The sequence below is a fragment of the Oncorhynchus tshawytscha genome, linkage group LG08 (assembly GCF_018296145.1).
Source record: "Oncorhynchus tshawytscha isolate Ot180627B linkage group LG08, Otsh_v2.0, whole genome shotgun sequence".
NCBI classification, from domain to species: Eukaryota; Metazoa; Chordata; class Actinopteri; order Salmoniformes; family Salmonidae; genus Oncorhynchus; species Oncorhynchus tshawytscha.
Genome location: NC_056436.1, coordinates 6,738,504 through 6,756,313, shown reverse-complemented (window position 1 = coordinate 6,756,313; position 17,810 = coordinate 6,738,504). Strand labels below are relative to the sequence as shown.

Here is a 17,810-nt window from a genome sequence, read left to right as displayed (position 1 = left end):
TTAGAGCTGACTGCAAAAATATCCTGGAAAATGGCTTTGAGATGTCCAGGAAGTGGGATGGGTCACATATGGCTTTGAGATGTCCAGGAAGTGGGATGGGTCACACATGGCTTTGAGATGTCCAGGAAGTGGGATGGGTCACACATGGCTTTGAGATGTCCAGGAAGTGGGATGGGTCACATATGGCTTTGAGATGTCCAGGAAGTGGGATGGGTCACATATGGCTTTGAGATGTCCAGGAAGTGGGATGGGTCACACATGGCTTTGAGATGTCCAGGAAGTGGGATGGGTCACACATGGCTTTGAGATGTCCAGGAAGTGGGATGGGTCACTTTGAGACATGGGTCACACATGGCTTTGAGATGTCCAGGAAGTGGGATGGGTCACACATGGCTTTGAGATGTCCAGGAAGTGGGATGGGTCACACATGGCTTTGAGATGTCCAGGAAGTGGGATGGGTCACACATGGCTTTGAGATGTCCAGGAAGTGGGATGGGTCACACATGGCTTTGAGATGTCCAGGAAGTGGGATGGGTCACACATGGCTTTGAGATGTCCAGGAAGTGGGATGGGTCACATATGGCTTTGAGATGTCCAGGAAGTGGGATGGGTCACATATGGCTTTGAGATGTCCAGGAAGTGGGATGGGTCACATATGGCTTTGAGATGTCCAGGAAGTGGGATGGGTCACATATGGCTTTGAGATGTCCAGGAAGTGGGATGGGTCACATATGCCTTTGAGTTGTCCAGGAAGTGGGATGGGTCAAATAATGAGACAACAACCTCCATATGTGAAGGATGATATCCACTATCTAATGCCTTATCATCTCTTAAGGACTGTGCGGTGTACTGTTTTATGGGGCCGTGTATTTCCATATTAAACTAACATCATGTTCCTCTCTGGCTCCCTGCAGGATGTTGAGGTTATCTTCAGCAACATTTCGGACATTCATGAGCTGACGGTCAAACTTCTGGGGCTGATAGAGGACGCAGTGGAGATGACCGCTGACACTAGCCCTCATCCTCTGGTGGGCAGCTGCTTCGAGGACCTGGCAGAGGTAGGACATCATACACAGCTAGTTCATCAATACGGTACCAGATTGTTATATTTGGGAATCTAGTTCATCAATACTGTACCAGATTGTTATATTGGGAATCTAGTTCATCAATACTGTACCAGATTGTTATATTGGGAATCTAGTTCATCAATACGGTACCAGAGGGTTATATTGGGAATCTAGTTCATCAATACTGTACCAGATTGTTATATTGGGAATCTAGTTCATCAATACGGTACCAGAGGGTTATATTGGGAATCTAGTTCATCAATACTGTACCAGATTGTTATATTGGGAATCTAGTTAATAAGGTACCAGAGGGTTATATTGGGAATTTAGTTAATCAATAAGGTACCAGAGGGTTATATTGGGAATCTAGTTCATCAATACAGTACCAGATTGTTATATTGGGAATCTAGTTAATAAGGTACCAGAGGGTTATATTTGGGAATCTAGTTCATCAATAAGGTACCAGAGGGTTATATTGGGAATATATTTCCAGTTAACGGGTGTTGTTCTGCCTGTCATAGGTACCTACAATACCTAGTTCTACATTACACACATTCAGGGACACTTCTAGCCTACTCCTAGATCTCTTCTTTCAACTCCAGGAGCAGGCATTTGATCCGTATGAGACCCTGTCTCAGGACATCCTGTCCAGACAGTTCCACGAGCACTTCAGCAGCCTGATGGCCCGGCCTACTGTAGGACTATACTTCCAGGTAACACACACACACACACGGACGGTACCGGATGGCCAGGCCCACAATAGTACCGCTAGGTAAACATGCAACCTGGCATTGACCCAGAGATTATTTCAGAGATATTTAAGACACTGCGTTGGTGTCTTAAACTCTCAACTGGAAGTTAACATGGATGTTTCAAACATGTTGCATGGTTAATGCAAACAAGGTTCTCGGGCTTACCCTTTTCTGATTGGATGTTTCGTGTCCGTAACGAGGTTCTCGGGCTTACCCTTTTCTGATTGGATGTTCAGTGTCCGTAACTAGGTTCTCGGGCTTACCCTTTTCTGATTGGATGTTCAGTGTCCGTAACTAGGTTCTCGGGCTTACCCTTTCTGATTGGATGTTCCGTGTCCGTAACAGGAGATATTCTAGCTGATGCTAAATTCCCTAAAATGTCTGTGAAGAACATGCTTCCTTTGTAGTTTCGTTACAGTAGTATGTAATGTTGGTGCCTGTCTCTACAGTAATATGTAATGTCTGTCTCTACAGTAGTATGTAATGTTGGTGTCTGTCTCTACAGTAGTATGTAATGTCTGTCTCTACAGTAGTATGTAATTATTGGTGCCTGTCTCTACAGTAGTATGTAATGTTGGTGTCTGTCTCTACAGTAGTATGTAATGTTGGTGTCTGTCTCTACAGTAGTATGTAATGTTGGTGTCTGTCTCTACAGTAGTATGTAATGTCTGTCTCTACAGTAGTATGTAATGTTGGTGCCTGTCTCTACAGTAATATGTAATGTTGGTGCCTGTCTCTACAGTAATATGTAATGTTGGTGTCTGTCTCTACAGTAGTATGTAATGTTGGTGTCTGTCTCTACAGTAGTATGTAATGTTGGTGTCTGTCTCTACAGTAGTATGTAATGTTGGTGCCTGTCTCTACAGTAGTATGTAATGTTGGTGTCTGTCTCTACAGTAGTATGTAATGCTGGTGTCTGTCTCTACAGTAGTATGTAATGCTGGTGTCTGTCTCTACAGTAGTATGTAATGTTGGTGTCTGTCTCTACAGTAGTATGTAATGTTGGTGTCTGTCTCTACAGTAGTATGTAATGTCTGTCTCTACAGTAGTATGTAATGTTGGTGTCTGTCTCTACAGTAGTATGTAATGTTGGTGTCTGTCTCTACAGTAGTAGTATGTAATGTAATGTTGGTGTCTGTCTCTACAGTAGTATGTAATGTTGGTGTCTGTCTCTACAGTAGTATGTAATGTTGGTGCCTGTCTCTACAGTAGTATGTAATGTTGGTGCCTGTCTACAGTAGTATGTAATGTTGGTGTCTGTCTCTACAGTAGTATGTAATGTCTGTCTCTACAGTAGTATGTAATGTCTGTCTCTACAGTAGTATGTAATGTCTGTCTCTACAGTAGTATGTAATGTCTGTCTCTACAGTAGTATGTAATGCTGGTGTCTGTCTCTACAGTAGTATGTAATGTTGGTGTCTGTCTCTACAGTAGTATGTAATGTTGGTGTCTGTCTCTACAGTAGTATGTAATGTTGGTGTCTGTCTCTACAGTAGTATGTAATGTTGGTGTCTGTCTCTACAGTAGTATGTAATGCTGGTGTCTGTCTCTACAGTAGTATGTAATGTTGGTGCCTGTCTCTACAGTAGTATGTAATGTTGGTGTCTGTCTCTACAGTAGTATGTAATGTTGGTGTCTGTCTCTACAGTAGTATGTAATGTTGGTGTCTGTCTCTACAGTAGTATGTATGTTGGTGTCTGTCTCTACAGTAGTATGTCTGTCTCTACAGTAGTATGTAATGTCTGTCTCTACAGTAGTATGTAATGTTGGTGTCTGTCTCTACAGTAATATGTAATGTTGGTGCCTGTCTCTACAGTAATATGTAATGTTGGTGTCTGTCTCTACAGTAATATGTAATGTTGGTGTCTGTCTCTACAGTAGTATGTAATGTTGGTGTCTGTCTCTACAGTAGTATGTAATGTTGGTGTCTGTCTCTACAGTAGTATGTAATGCTGGTGCCTGTCTCTACAGTAGTATGTAATGTTGGTGTCTGTCTCTACAGTAGTATGTAATGTTGGTGTCTGTCTCTACAGTAGTATGTAATGTTGGTGTCTGTCTCTACAGTAGTATGTAATGTTGGTGTCTGTCTCTACAGTAGTATGTAATGTTGGTGTCTGTCTCTACAGTAGTATGTAATTGGTGTCTGTCTCTACAGTAGTATGTAATGTTGGTGTCTGTCTCTACTGTCTGTCTACAGTAGTATGTAATGTCTGTCTCTACAGTAGTATGTAATGTCTGTCTCTACAGTAGTATGTAATGTCTGTCTCTACAGTAGTATGTAATGCTGGTGTCTGTCTCTACAGTAGTATGTAATGTTGGTGTCTGTCTCTACAGTTCTACAGTAGTATGTAATGTCTGTCTCTACAGTAGTATGTAATGCTGGTGTCTGTCTCTACAGTAGTATGTAATGGTGTCTGTCTCTACAGTAGTATGTAATGTCTGTCTCTACAGTAATATGAAATGGTGTCTGTCTCTACAGTCCATAGCTGAAGGTTTCAAGGAGGCGGTACAGTACGTCCTGCCACAGCTCATGATGGTTCCTGTATACCACTGTTTGCACTACTTTGAACTGCTGCAGGTGAGTGTTTATATATACACACACACACACACACACACACACACACACACACACGTTCTGTCTGATCCAGTAGAGACGGTCTCTTACAGACTTTGCCTAAGGATGGACCCCTGTCCTACCATACCTGTATCTCTGTCCTGTTTCTCTCCTGCCTCACTTTCAGCCTTCAGGCCTTTCCAATCCTTGTGTGTAAGACATGCCCCTCCCCACTCCAGTCATGCCCCTCCCCACTCCAGTCATGCCCCTCCCCACTCCAGTCATGCCCCTCCCCACTCCAGTCATGCCCCTCCCCACTCCAGTCATGCCCCTCCCCACTCCAGTCATGCCCCTCCCCACTCCAGTCATGCCCCTCCCCACTCCAGTCATGCCCCTCCCCACTCCAGACATGCCCCTCCCCACTCTATAGATGTGTTCAGACATGCAGACCACCAGGTGGGCCCCATCCAGACATGCCCCTCCCCACCGTTCTATAGATGTGTTCTCAGGAGTAGTGCAGACGGCACCAGGTGGGCTCTATCAGGAGTAGTGCAGACGGCACCAGGTGGGCTCTATCAGGAGTAGTGCAGACGGCACCAGGTGGGCTCTATCAGGAGTAGTGCAGACGGCACCAGGTGGGCTCTATCAGGAGTAGTGCAGACGGCACCAGGTGGGCTCTATCAGGAGTAGTGCAGACGGCACCAGGTGGGCTCTATCAGGAGTAGTGCAGACGGCACCAGGTGGGCTCTATCAGGAGTAGTGCAGACGGCACCAGGTGGGCTCTATCAGGAGTAGTGCAGACGGCACCAGGTGGGCTCTATCAGGAGTAGTGCAGACGGCACCAGGTGGGCTCTATCTACCGGTTCTACCAAGAGATTCTCTCCACCTGCTGCTTGTTGTGGAATTGACCACCTCCACGGAAAGTGTGTGTTCCAAAATACCTTTTATTTGTCCTGTAATGAGGAAGTTGTTTTCACCAATAGAATTATTCAGGGAACATCGTTAGTTTCTATCCATACTTTTTAGGGAACAACTGTCATTTTCATTCATCCACAGACACTCTTCTGTCTAAGATAATGACTTTATTACCCTCCCTGCATGGGGAAATGACATGCATTACATCTGTGTTAAAACATGAACCTGAAGGCCCTAACGCTGTCCATCTTGTCTACTGCGAGCAGCAGCTGCAGGAGCACAGTGAGGAGCAGGATGACCGAGAGGGTCTGAAGCAGGCCATCACCGCTCTGCTCAACCTCCAGTGTAGCGTGGAACGCATCTACACCAAACACCTGCCCCGACGCAAGCCTGGGTATGAACCATACGTCTTCATGGGACAACACTCTGCTGATAGACGTACAGTAGGGGTTTCGAATTATTGGATCCCTTGATGAGCAAATAATACTATATAAAAATTAATTTTACAAATACTGAGGAAAAACAAAAATTCTAAAACAATTTGACATTTTATACGAATACAATTGCTCAGAGAAATACATTTAACAAGTAATTTTAAAAAGATGGGTGTCAAAATTATTGGATTCCCCTGTTTTCAATACTCCAGCATGCTACCCTGTTTTCAATACTCCAGCATGCTACCCTGTTTTCAATACTCTAGCACGCTGCCCTGTTTTCAATACCCCAGCATGCTGCCCTGTTTTCAATACCCCAGCACGCTGCCCTGTTTTCAATACCCCAACACGCTGCCCTGTTTTCAATACTCCAGCATGCTACCCTGTTTTCAATACCCCAACACGCTGCCCTGTTTTCAATACTCCAGCATTCTACCCTGTTTTCAATACCCCAACACGCTGCCCTGTTTTCAATACTCCAGCATGCTGCCCTGTTTTCAATACTCCAGCATGCTGCCCTGTTTTCAATACTCCAGCACGCTGCCCTGTTTTCAATACTCCAACACGCTACCCTGTTTTCAATACTCCAGCATGCTACCCTGTTTTCAATACCCCAGCACGCTGCCCTTGCCAGGATAATGACTGAGTCTTTTTCTAAAATGTTTTGAGATTGGAGAACACATTTAGAGAGATCTTAGACCGTTCCTCTACAGAATCTTTCCAGATCATTGATATCCTTCATCTGCCCTCTACAATTAAAACCACAGGTTTCCAATGGGGTTCAAGTCTGGAGACTTTTTTTTTATGGCAAATTAACCATTTCTTTGAGGATTTTGATGTGTGCTTGGGGTTATTGTCTTGCCGGAAGATCCACTTGTGGCCAAGTGTTTTTTTGGGGGGGGTTAGAATATCCTGGAACTGGGTAAAGTTCATGATACCGTTGACCTTAACAAGGGCCCCAGGACCAGTGGTCAGAAAATTGCCCCATAACATCGAAGATCCACCACCATATTTTACAGTAGGGATGAGGGATTTTCTACATACTGTAGGCATTGTTCTTTCAGAGGCCCAAACCATTGCTGGTATGCGTGGCCAAAGACTAATATTACTGTGTCGAAATGGCACCGGTTTCCGGTCCAAGTACCAATGCTGTTTAGCGAACTCCAGGTGGTGCTATCGTCAGATTACATGGAAACAGAGATCTTTGGCCACGCACACCAACGGTGGGTTTGGCCTCTGAAAGAACAGTGGCCACCAGTTTTCCATCCCTGGTCTTGAGAGACGAGATTGATTCCTCACTTTTCTCCCCACCCTTTCTCTCTCTGTGTCTCTGTCGCTCTCTCTCTCTGTGTCTCTCTGTGTCTCTCTGTGTCTCTCTCTGTGTCTCTCTGTGTCTCTCTCTGTGTCTCTCTCTCTGTGTCTCTGTGTGTCTCTCTCTCTGTCTCTCTCTGTGTCTCTCTGTCTCTGTGTCTCTGTGTGTCTCTCTCTCTGTGTCTCTCTGTCTCTGTGTCTCTGTGTGTCTCTCTCTCTGTCTCTCTCTGTGTCTCTCTGTCTCTGTGTGTCTCTCTCTCTGTCTCTCTCTCTGTGTCTCTGTGTGTCTCTCTCTCTGTCTCTCTCTGTGTCTCTCTGTCTCTGTGTCTCTGTGTGTCTCTCTCTCTGTCTCTCTCTGTGTCTCTCTGTCTCTGTGTCTCTGTGTGTCTCTCTCTCTCTGTCTCTCTCTGTGTCTCTCTCTCTGTCTCTCTCTGTGTCTCTCTCTCTGTGTCTCTGTGTGTCTCTCTCTCTGTCTCTCTCTGTGTCTCTCTGTCTCTGTGTCTGTGTGTCTCTCTCTCTCTGTGTCTCTCTGTCTCTGTGTCTCTGTGTGTCTCTCTCTCTGTGTCTCTCTGTCTCTGTGTCTCTGTGTGTCTCTCTCTCTGTGTCTCTCTGTCTCTGTGTCTCTGTGTGTCTCTCTCTCTGTCTCGCTCCAGTGAACCCATGTACCGTCTGTACAGCCGTCAGGTGCGCAGCAAGCAGCTGGCCATCAAGAGGATGAACGAGATCCAGAAGAGCATCGACGGCTGGGAGGGGAAGGACATCGGCCAGTGCTGTTCCGAGTTCATCCTGGAGGGGGCTCTCCTCCGCGCCGGCGCCAAACACGAGCGACACAACTTCCTGTTCGACGGCCTCATGATCAGCTGCAAGGCCAATCAGAGCTCCCGACTCCCCGGTTCCGGAAGCGGGGCCGAGTTTCGTCTCAAGGAGAAGTTCGTCCTGCGGAAAGTCCGAATCGTGGACCGCGAGGACTCGGCGGAGTTCAAACACGCCTTCGAACTCGTCGGTAAAGACGAGAACTGTGTGGTGTTCTGCGCCCGCTCGGCGGAGGACAAAGGGGCGTGGATGGCGGCGCTGGTCACCCTGCAGTACCGCTCCACGCTGGACCGTATGCTAGACACTGTCCTACAGCACGAGGAGCAGGCCCAGCCCCTCCGCCTGCCCTCCCCCGAGCTTTACCGTTTCGCTGTCCACGACTCTGAGGAGAACATCGTGTTTGAGGACAGTGTCCAGAGCAAGACTGGGATACCTATTATTAAGGCTGGGACGGTGGTCAAGCTTATAGAGAGGCTTACATACCACATGTACGCTGATCCCAACTTTGTACGCACCTTTCTGACCACCTACCGGTCATTCTGCAAGCCCCAGGAGCTCCTGAGGCTGTTGATAGACAGGTATGGTACCACAGAATTATATATATATTTTTTTTTTACCTTTGTTTATACAGGTAGGCCAGTTGAGAAAAGTTCTCATTTACAATTGCGACCTGGCCAAGATAAAGCAAAGCAGTGTGACACAAACAACAACACAGAGTCAGACATGGAATAAACAGACGTACAGTCAATAACACAATAGAAATAAAGTCTATATACAGTGTGTGCAAATGGCATGAGGTAAGGCAATAGATAGGCCATAGTGGCGAAGTAATTACAATTTAGCAGACTAACACTGGAGTGATAGATGAGCAGATGATGATGATCAGATGATGGTGTGTAAGTAGTGATACTGGTGTGTAAGTAGTGATACTGGTGAGCAAAAGAGCAGCAAAGTAAATAAAAACAGTATGTGGATGAGGTAGGTAGATTGGGTGGGCTATAGTTGGCCTGTTGGTACCACAGAATTTCAACAGTATATACACAGTGTATTCGGAAAGTATTCAGACCTCTTGACTGTTTCCACATTTTGTTACGTTACAGCCTTATTCTAAAATGGATTACATGGATTTTGTTCCTCATCCATCTACACACAACACCCCATAAGGACGTCACAACACCCCATAATGACGTCACAACACCCCATAATGACGTCACAATACCCCATAATGACGTCACAATAGCCCATAATGACAAAGCAAAAACAGGTTTGTAGACATTTTTGATCATTTTATAAAAAATATTTAAAAAACAGAATTGCCTTATTTACATAAGTATTCAGACCCTTTGCTATGAGACTCGAAATTGAGCTCAGGTGCATCCTGTTTCTATTTATCATCCTTGAGATGTTTCTACGACTTGATTGGACTCCACCTGTGGTAAACTAAATTGATTGGACATGATTTGGAAAGATACACACCTGTCTATATAAGGTCCCACGGTTGACAGTACACTTCAGAGCAAAAACCAAGCTATGAGGTCGAAGGAATTGTCCTTAGAGCTCCGAGACAGGATTGTGTCGAGTCACAGACCTGGGGAAGAGTACCAAAATCATTATGCGGCATTGACGGTACCCAAGAACACAGTGGCCTTCATCATTCTTAAATGGAAGAAGTTTGAAACCACCAAGACTCTTCCTAGAACTGGCCGCCTGGCCAAATTGAGCAATCGGGGGAGAAGGGCCTTGGTCAGGGAGGTGACCAATAATGGTCACTCTGAAAGAGCTCCAGAGTTCCTCTGTGGAGATGGGAGAACCTTCCAGAAATACGACCATCTCTGCAGCACTACACCAATCAGGCCTTTACGGTAGAGTGACCAGACAGAAGCCACTCCTCAGTAAAAGGCACATGACAGCTCGCTTGGAGTTTGCCAATAGTCACCTGAAACAAGATTCTCTGGTCTGATGAAACCAAGATTGAACTCTTTGGCCTGAATGCCAAGCATCACGTCTGGAGGAAACCTGGCACCATCCCTACGGTGAAGCATGATGGTGGCGGTATCATGCTGTGGGGATGTTTTTCAGAGGCAGGGACTGGGAGACTAGTCAGGATCAAGGGAAAGATGAATGGAGAAAAGCACAGAGATCCTTGATGAAAAGCTTGAGAGGATCTGCAGAGAAGTGAGAAACTCCCCAAATACAGGTGTGCCAAGCTTGTAGCGTCATACCCAAGAAGACTTGAGGCTGTAATCGCTGCTCAGTACTGAGTAAAGGGTCTGAATACTTATGTAAATGTGATATATCAGGTTTTTTTTTATACATTTGCATCGATTTTTAAAAACCTGTTTTTGCTTTGTCATTATGGGGTTTTGTGTGTACATTTAACCCTTTTGAGAATGAGGCTGTAACGTAAGAAAACGTGTAAAAAGTTGAGTGGTCTGAATACACTGTGTATCTCTTTATGGTGAACCCAATATGCACGTCTGCTTCCGGGACTTCTCACTAGACCTTTTTTAAGATGCAGTTGTTTCGTGTTGTCACTCTCAGCGGGGTCGGAAAACAACCGGATGTGTTCGGTTTTCAGGGGAAATGGAAAGAGTCTGCGACGTAACACTCCATCTTAAAGAGATTCTGCTGTACTTTTAAATATATGTCCCAAATGTGCTGATATGGGCACCAAGTTTTTATTTTTTTGTTCTTTCTCTCGCTCTACTGTGTGTGTGTGTGTCAAGCTGTCACTCAAATGGCGAGGGCTGAAGCTCATTGGCTAAAACTCTAATTGCTCCGGGGGGCCCAAGTGGGGGGCAAACATCGCCGTACATCTTCCAGAAAACCGTTTTCAGACTAGGATTTTCTTCTCATAGATTATGCATGTATGAACTACACACATTGACACATCCAGCCCAAAGCGGGAGGTTTAAAATACTCAATAGTCGCCAATGTACCGGAGCATGTCTTTAACTCCTCCTCCACATTGACTGGATTGGTTGAAAAATGCAGAAGAGAAAAAAGTTGTTGTTTTTTCTCATCAGGACCAGAAAGAATGAAAACCTGCGATGTTAGGTTAATGTCAGGCTTATTTTAAACCTGCTGTGTTAGGTTAATGTCAGGCTTATTTTAAACCTGCTATGTAAGGTTAATGTCAGGCTTATTTTAAACCTGCTGTGTAAGGTTAATGTCAGGCTTATTTTAAACCTGCTGTGATAGGTTAATGTCAGGCTTATTTTAAACCTGCTATGTTATCGGTGGGTCAGGCTTATTTTAAACCCCCACGGGATGGTTGAGCTTATTTTAACGTAGGGTTAACGTGATTTTAGCATGAGGCTTATTTTTGTGATAGAATGTCACTTATTTTAGAACTATGTTATTTCCCGGGAGGACATAGACATGTCTGATATGGGCAGAAAGCTTAAATTCTTGTTCATCTAACTGCACTGTCCAATTTACAGTAGCTATTAGTCAAATAATACCATGCTAATGTTTGAGGAGAGTGCTCAATTTTGAACTTAAAGTTATTAATAAATAAATTAGGCACATTTGGGCAGTCTTGACACTTTTTTGAACATAGATGCAATGCCATCTAGTGGCAAATCTAAATTGCATCTTGGCTGGAATAATACATTGTGGTCTTTCTCTTGCATTTCAAAGACGATGGTACAAAAACAATACAAACAAATCGGTTGGTTTTTTTCTTTGTTTTTATCTTTAACCAGAGCTAATGTGTTATTCTCCTACATTTATTTCACATTTCCACAAACTTCAAAGTGTTACCTTTCAAATGGTACCAAGAATATGCATATCCTTGCTTCAGGTCCTGAGCTACAGTTAGATTCAGGTAAGTCATTTTAGGCAAAACATTGGGGGGGGCGGGGGAATGGTCTGATCCTTAAATTAATATTGAGTGTATGGTACTGGGACAAATATTTTACAACTATTTTACAACTGGGTTTCAGCAGCATGGCCTTCATCAGGGAGTACAACAGTTGGTTTGGCAATAATAATATTTGATCTTTCCCAGGATTGAGATCCCTGAGCCAGAGCCCACAGAGGCAGACAAACAGGCTCTATGGAATGGGGATCAGCCAATGGCTGCAGAGCTACAGAGGTTCCGCAGGGAGTACGTCCAACCCGTCCAACTCAGGTTTGATCACTATTCCATTGTCCAATGAGCCTGCATCCCACCATACCACTCTCCAATCAGATTCCATACCACTCTCCAATCAGATTCCATACCACTCTCCAATCAGATTCCATACCACTCTCCAATCAGATTCCATACCACTCTCCAATCAGATTCCATACCACTCTCCAATCAGATTCCATACCACTCTCCAATCAGATTCCATACCACTCTCCAATCAGATTCCATACCACTCTCCAATCAGATTCCATACCACTCTACAATCAGATTCCATACCACTCTCCAATCAGATTCCATACCACCTGGGTTGGGCAGGTTTCTAGTAGAGTAATCCACCATCACCATGTCTGTGGTATTTTACCCTCTTCTTAAATTCTCCTTCTCTCTCTCGCTCTCCTCCCCCTTCTCTCTATAATATTACTCTCTCCTCTCTCTATCTCTCTCTCAGGGTTCTGAATGTGTTTCGTCAGTGGGTGGAACATCATTTTTATGACTTTGAGAACGACCCCGAGCTACGAGGCAAACTGGAGGAGTACATCAGCAGCATTCTACAACTCCGAGGTCGGGCTCCCCCCCACTTTTAAAAAACAATATGTACACTTGTTTTATTTACCTGACACTGTTATTGTGAGAGGAGAAAAAAAAAAAAGATGTTTATTTGCAGTTTGTAATGAATACATTGGAAAATGTGACACAGATTCTCAAAACCTCTCTGTCTTCTAACCTCTTGCCAGTCTAGATGGGGACAAAGGTCAGGTTTTATATGTGCTGCACCACGCGGCTGACCCTGTACAGAGACACATTTCCTGTCTCTGAAAAAGTCCTCCTTCTTTCTTGACCAGGAAAGTCGATGAGAAAGTGGGTGGAGTCCATCAACAAGATCATCAAGAGGAAGATGCAGACTCAGTCCAACGGGGTCAGCCACAACATCACCTTCGAGAGCCCGCCCCCGCCCATCGAGTGGCACATCAGCCGCCTGGGTCAGACGGACACCTTTGACCTCATGACCCTTCACCCCATAGAGATCGCCCGCCAGCTCACCCTTCTTGAGTCTGAACTGTACAGGTGAGACCACTGTTACCATGGTGACACCTCCTAAGTATTCCACTACTATAATATTACTATACCTTCCACTGCTATAATATTACTATACCTTCCACTGCTATAATATTACTATACCTTCCACTACTATAATATTACTATACCTTCCACTGCTATAATATTACTCTACCTTCCACTGCTATAATATTACTATACCTACCACTGCTATAATATTACTATACCTTCCACTGCTATAATATTACTATACCTTCCACTACTATAATATTACTATACCTTCCACTACTATAATATTACTCTACCTTCCACTACTATAATATTACTCTACCACTGCTATAATATTACTCTACCACTGCTATAATATTACTATACCTTCCACTGCTATAATATTACTATACCTTCCACTGCTATAATATTACTCTACCTTCCACTACTATAATATTACTCTACCTTCCACTACTATAATATTACTCTACCTTCCACTACTATAATATTACTCTACCTTCCACTACTATAATATTACTCTACCTTCCACTGCTATAATATTACTCTACCTTCCACTACTATAATATTACTATACCACTGCTATAATATTACTATACATTCCACTACTATAATATTACTATACCTTCCACTGCTATAATATTACTCTACCTTCCACTACTATAATATTACTATACCTTCCACTACTATAATATTACTATACCACTGCTATAATATTACTATACCTTCCACTACTATAATATTACTATACCTTCCACTGCTATAATATTACTATACCTTCCACTGCTATAATATTACTATACCTTCCACTGCTATAATATTATACCTTCCACTGCTATAATATTACCTACCTTCCACTGCTATAATATTACTCTACCTTCCACTGCTATAATATTACTCTACCTTCCACTGCTATAATATTACTTCCACTGCTATAATATTACTCTACCTTCCACTACTATAATATTACTATACCTTCCACTGCTATAATATTACTATACCTTCCACTGCTATAATATTACTATACCTTCCACTGCTATAATATTACTATACCTTCCACTGCTATAATATTACTCTACCTTCCACTGCTATAATATTACTCTACCTTCCACTGCTATAATATTACTCTACCTTCCACTGCTATAATATTACTCTACCTTCCACTGCTATAATATTACTCTACCTTCCACTGCTATAATATTACTCTACCTTCCACTGCTATAATATTACTATACCTTCCACTGCTATAATATTACTATACCTTCCACTACTATAATATTACTATACCTTCCACTGCTATAATATTACTCTACCTTCCACTACTATAATATTACTCTACCTTCCACTACTATAATATTACTCTACCTTCCACTACTATAATATTACTATACCTTCCACTGCTATAATATTACTATACCTTCCACTACTATAATATTACTATACCACTGCTATAATATTACTATACCTTCCTACCTTCCACTACTATAATATTACTCTACCTTCCACTACTATAATATTACTATACCTTCCACTACTATAATATTACTATACCACTGCTATAATATTACTATACCTTCCACTACTATAATATTACTATACCTTCCACTGCTATAATATTACTATACCTTCCACTGCTATAATATTACTATACCTTCCACTGCTATAATATTACTATACCTTCCACTGCTATAATATTACTCTACCTTCCACTGCTATAATATTACTCTACCTTCCACTGCTATAATATTACTCTACCTTCCACTGCTATAATATTACTCTACCTTCCACTGCTATAATATTACTCTACCTTCCACTACTATAATATTACTCTACCTTCCACTACTATAATATTACTCTACCTTCCACTGCTATAATATTACTCTACCTTCCACTGCTATAATATTACTCTACCTTCCACTGCTATAATATTACTCTACCTTCCACTGCTATAATATTACTCTACCTTCCACTGCTATAATATTACTCTACCTTCCACTGCTATAATATTACTCTACCTTCCACTGCTATAATATTACTCTACCTTCCACTGCTATAATATTACTCTACCACTACCACAGTACCCAGCTCAGCCTGCTGGAGTCTAGACTTCAGGTGAGACACCTATAGCACATACACATCTGGTAGTTTGAGGAAGTCGGTGATATGTTCCCAAAACTATAATCTCCTACTAACACAGTGCTCTAAGAGTGATAGTCTTGACACTTTGCCAAATATATATTTTTAAGTGTGTTTAGGAGTGCGTGGTCCAATTGAGTTTGTGCACATGCTAACTTTCTAATGGAAATATGCAAATACATGCTACAACAGGCCAATAGGATCTCGATAGCTCGTGCTTTGGCTTTGCCCACCTCCTTGCTTGTTCTGCCCAATATGCTAATTTTGCCCACTGTAAACGGCACAGATTAACCATCTTGGGTTTGTTATAAACGTCTTTGCTTTTCTGAAGCCCTGTGACCATGTTCTGTCTGTATTGGGGTGAAGCCCTCTGACCATGTTCTGTCTGTACTGGGGTGAAGCCCTCTGACCATGTTCTGTCTGTATTGGGGTGAAGCCCTGTGAACATGTTCTGTCTGTATTGGGGTGAAGCCCTCTGACCATGTTCTGTCTGTATTGGGGTGAAGCCCTCTGACCATGTTCTGTCTGTATTGGGGTGAAGCCCTCTGACCATGTTCTGTCTGTATTGGGGTGAAGCCCTCTGACCATGTTCTGTCTGTATTGGGGTGAAGCCCTCTGACCATGTTCTGTCTGTATGGGGCCATTGAAGCCCTCTGACCATGTTCTGTCTGTATTGGGGTGAAGCCCTCTGACCATGTTCTGTCTGTATTGGGGTGAAGCCCTCTGACCATGTTCTGTCTGTATTGGGGCCATTCTGAAGCCCTCTGACCATGTTCTGTCTGTATTGGGGTGAAGCCCTCTGACCATGTTCTGTCTGTATGGGGGGGTGAAGCCCTCTGACCATGTTCTGTCTGTATTGGGGTGAAGCCCTCTGACCATGTTCTGTCTGTACTGGGGTGAAGCCCTCTGACCATGTTCTGTCTGTACTGGGGTGAATTCTGTGAAGTTCTGGTACTGGGGTGTTCTGTCATGTTGTCTGTATTGGGGTGAAGCCCTCTGACCATGTTCTGTCTGTATTGGGGTGAAGCCCTCTGACCATGTTCTGTCTGTACTTGGGGTGAAGCCCTCTGACCATGTTCTGTCTGTATTGGGGTGAAGCCCTCTGACCATGTTCTGTCTGTATTGGGGTGAAGCCCTCTGACCATGTTCTGCTGTATTGGGGTGAAGCCCTCTGACCATGTTCTGTCTGTATTGGGGTGAAGCCCTCTGACCATGTTCTGTCTGTATTGGGGTGAAGCCCTCTGACCATGTTCTGTCTGTATTGGGGTGAAGCCCTCTGACCATGTTCTGTCTGTAATTGGGGTGAAGCCCTCTGACCATGTTCTGTCTGTATTGGGGTGAAGCCCTCTGACCATGTTCTGTCTGTATTGGGGTGAAGCCCTCTGACCATGTTCTGTCTGTACTGGGGTGAAGCCCTCTGACCATGTTCTGTCTGTACCTCTGACCATGTTCTGTCTGTACTGGGGTGAAGCCCTCTGACCATGTTCTGTCTGTACTGGGGTGAAGCCCTCTGACCATGTTCTGTCTGTACTGGGGTGAAGCCCTCTGACCATGTTCTGTCTGTACTGGGGTGAAGCCCTCTGACCATGTTCTGTCTGTACTGGGGTGAAGCCCTCTGACCATGTTCTGTCTGTACTGGGGTGAAGCCCTCTGACCATGTTCTGTCTGTACTGGGGTGAAGCCCTCTGACCATGTTCTGTCTGTACTGGGGTGAAGCCCTCTGACCATGTTCTGTCTGTACTGGGGTGAAGCCCTCTGACCATGTTCTGTCTGTATTGGGGTGAAGCCCTCTGACCATGTTCTGTCTGTATTGGGGCCATTCTGAAGCCCTGTGACCATGTTCTGTCTATACTGGGGCCATTCTGAAGCCCTCTGACCATGTTCTGTCTGTATTGGGGCCATTCTGAAGGTCTCTGACCATGTTCTGTCTATACTGGGGCCATTCTGAAGGTCTCTGACCATGTTCTGTCTATACTGGGGTGAAGCCCTCTGACCATGTTCTGTCTATACTGGGGTGAAGCCCTGTGACCATGTTCTGTCTGTATTGGGGTGAAGCCCTCTGACCATGTTCTGTCTGTATTGGGGTGAAGCCCTCTGACCATGTTCTGTCTGTATTGGGGTGAAGCCCTCTGACCATGTTCTGTCTGTATTAGGGTGAAGCCCTCTGACCATGTTCTGTCTGTATTGGGGTGAAGCCCTCTGACCATGTTCTGTCTATACTGGGGTGAAGCCCTCTGACCATGTTCTGTCTGTATTGGGGTGAAGCCCTCTGACCATGTTCTGTCTGTACTGGGGTGAAGCCCTCTGACCATGTTCTGTCTGTATTGGGGTGAAGCCCTCTGACCATGTTCTGTCTGTATTGGGGCCATTCTGAAGGTCTCTGACCATGTTCTGTCTATACTGGGGCCATTCTGAAGGTCTCTGACCATGTTCTGTCTATACTGGGGTGAAGCCCTCTGACCATGTTCTGTCTATACTGGGGCCATTCCAAAGGTCTCTGAACAGGTTCTGTCTATACTGGGGCCATTCTGAGAAGTGTGGTACTGTGCTTGTCAAGTGTTATTGTCAGTAATGTTGTTGTACCGGTAATGTTATTGTCAGTAATGTTATTGCCAGTACTGGTGTATGGGT

General features: G+C 44.1%; 1 protein-coding gene across 1 annotated transcript in view; it reads left to right on the top strand.

The window, feature by feature from the left end:
* The window catches only part of LOC112255836 (son of sevenless homolog 2-like), a 53,254-nt gene that overhangs the window by 20,550 nt on the left and 14,894 nt on the right, over nucleotides 1–17,810 (top strand). Inside the window, 8 exon segments of the mRNA XM_042325141.1 lie at nucleotides 915–1,058; nucleotides 1,670–1,780; nucleotides 4,299–4,397; nucleotides 5,555–5,682; nucleotides 7,687–8,424; nucleotides 11,859–11,981; nucleotides 12,430–12,542; nucleotides 12,824–13,046. Of these exon segments, the coding sequence (XP_042181075.1) occupies nucleotides 915–1,058; nucleotides 1,670–1,780; nucleotides 4,299–4,397; nucleotides 5,555–5,682; nucleotides 7,687–8,424; nucleotides 11,859–11,981; nucleotides 12,430–12,542; nucleotides 12,824–13,046 (1,679 nt within the window).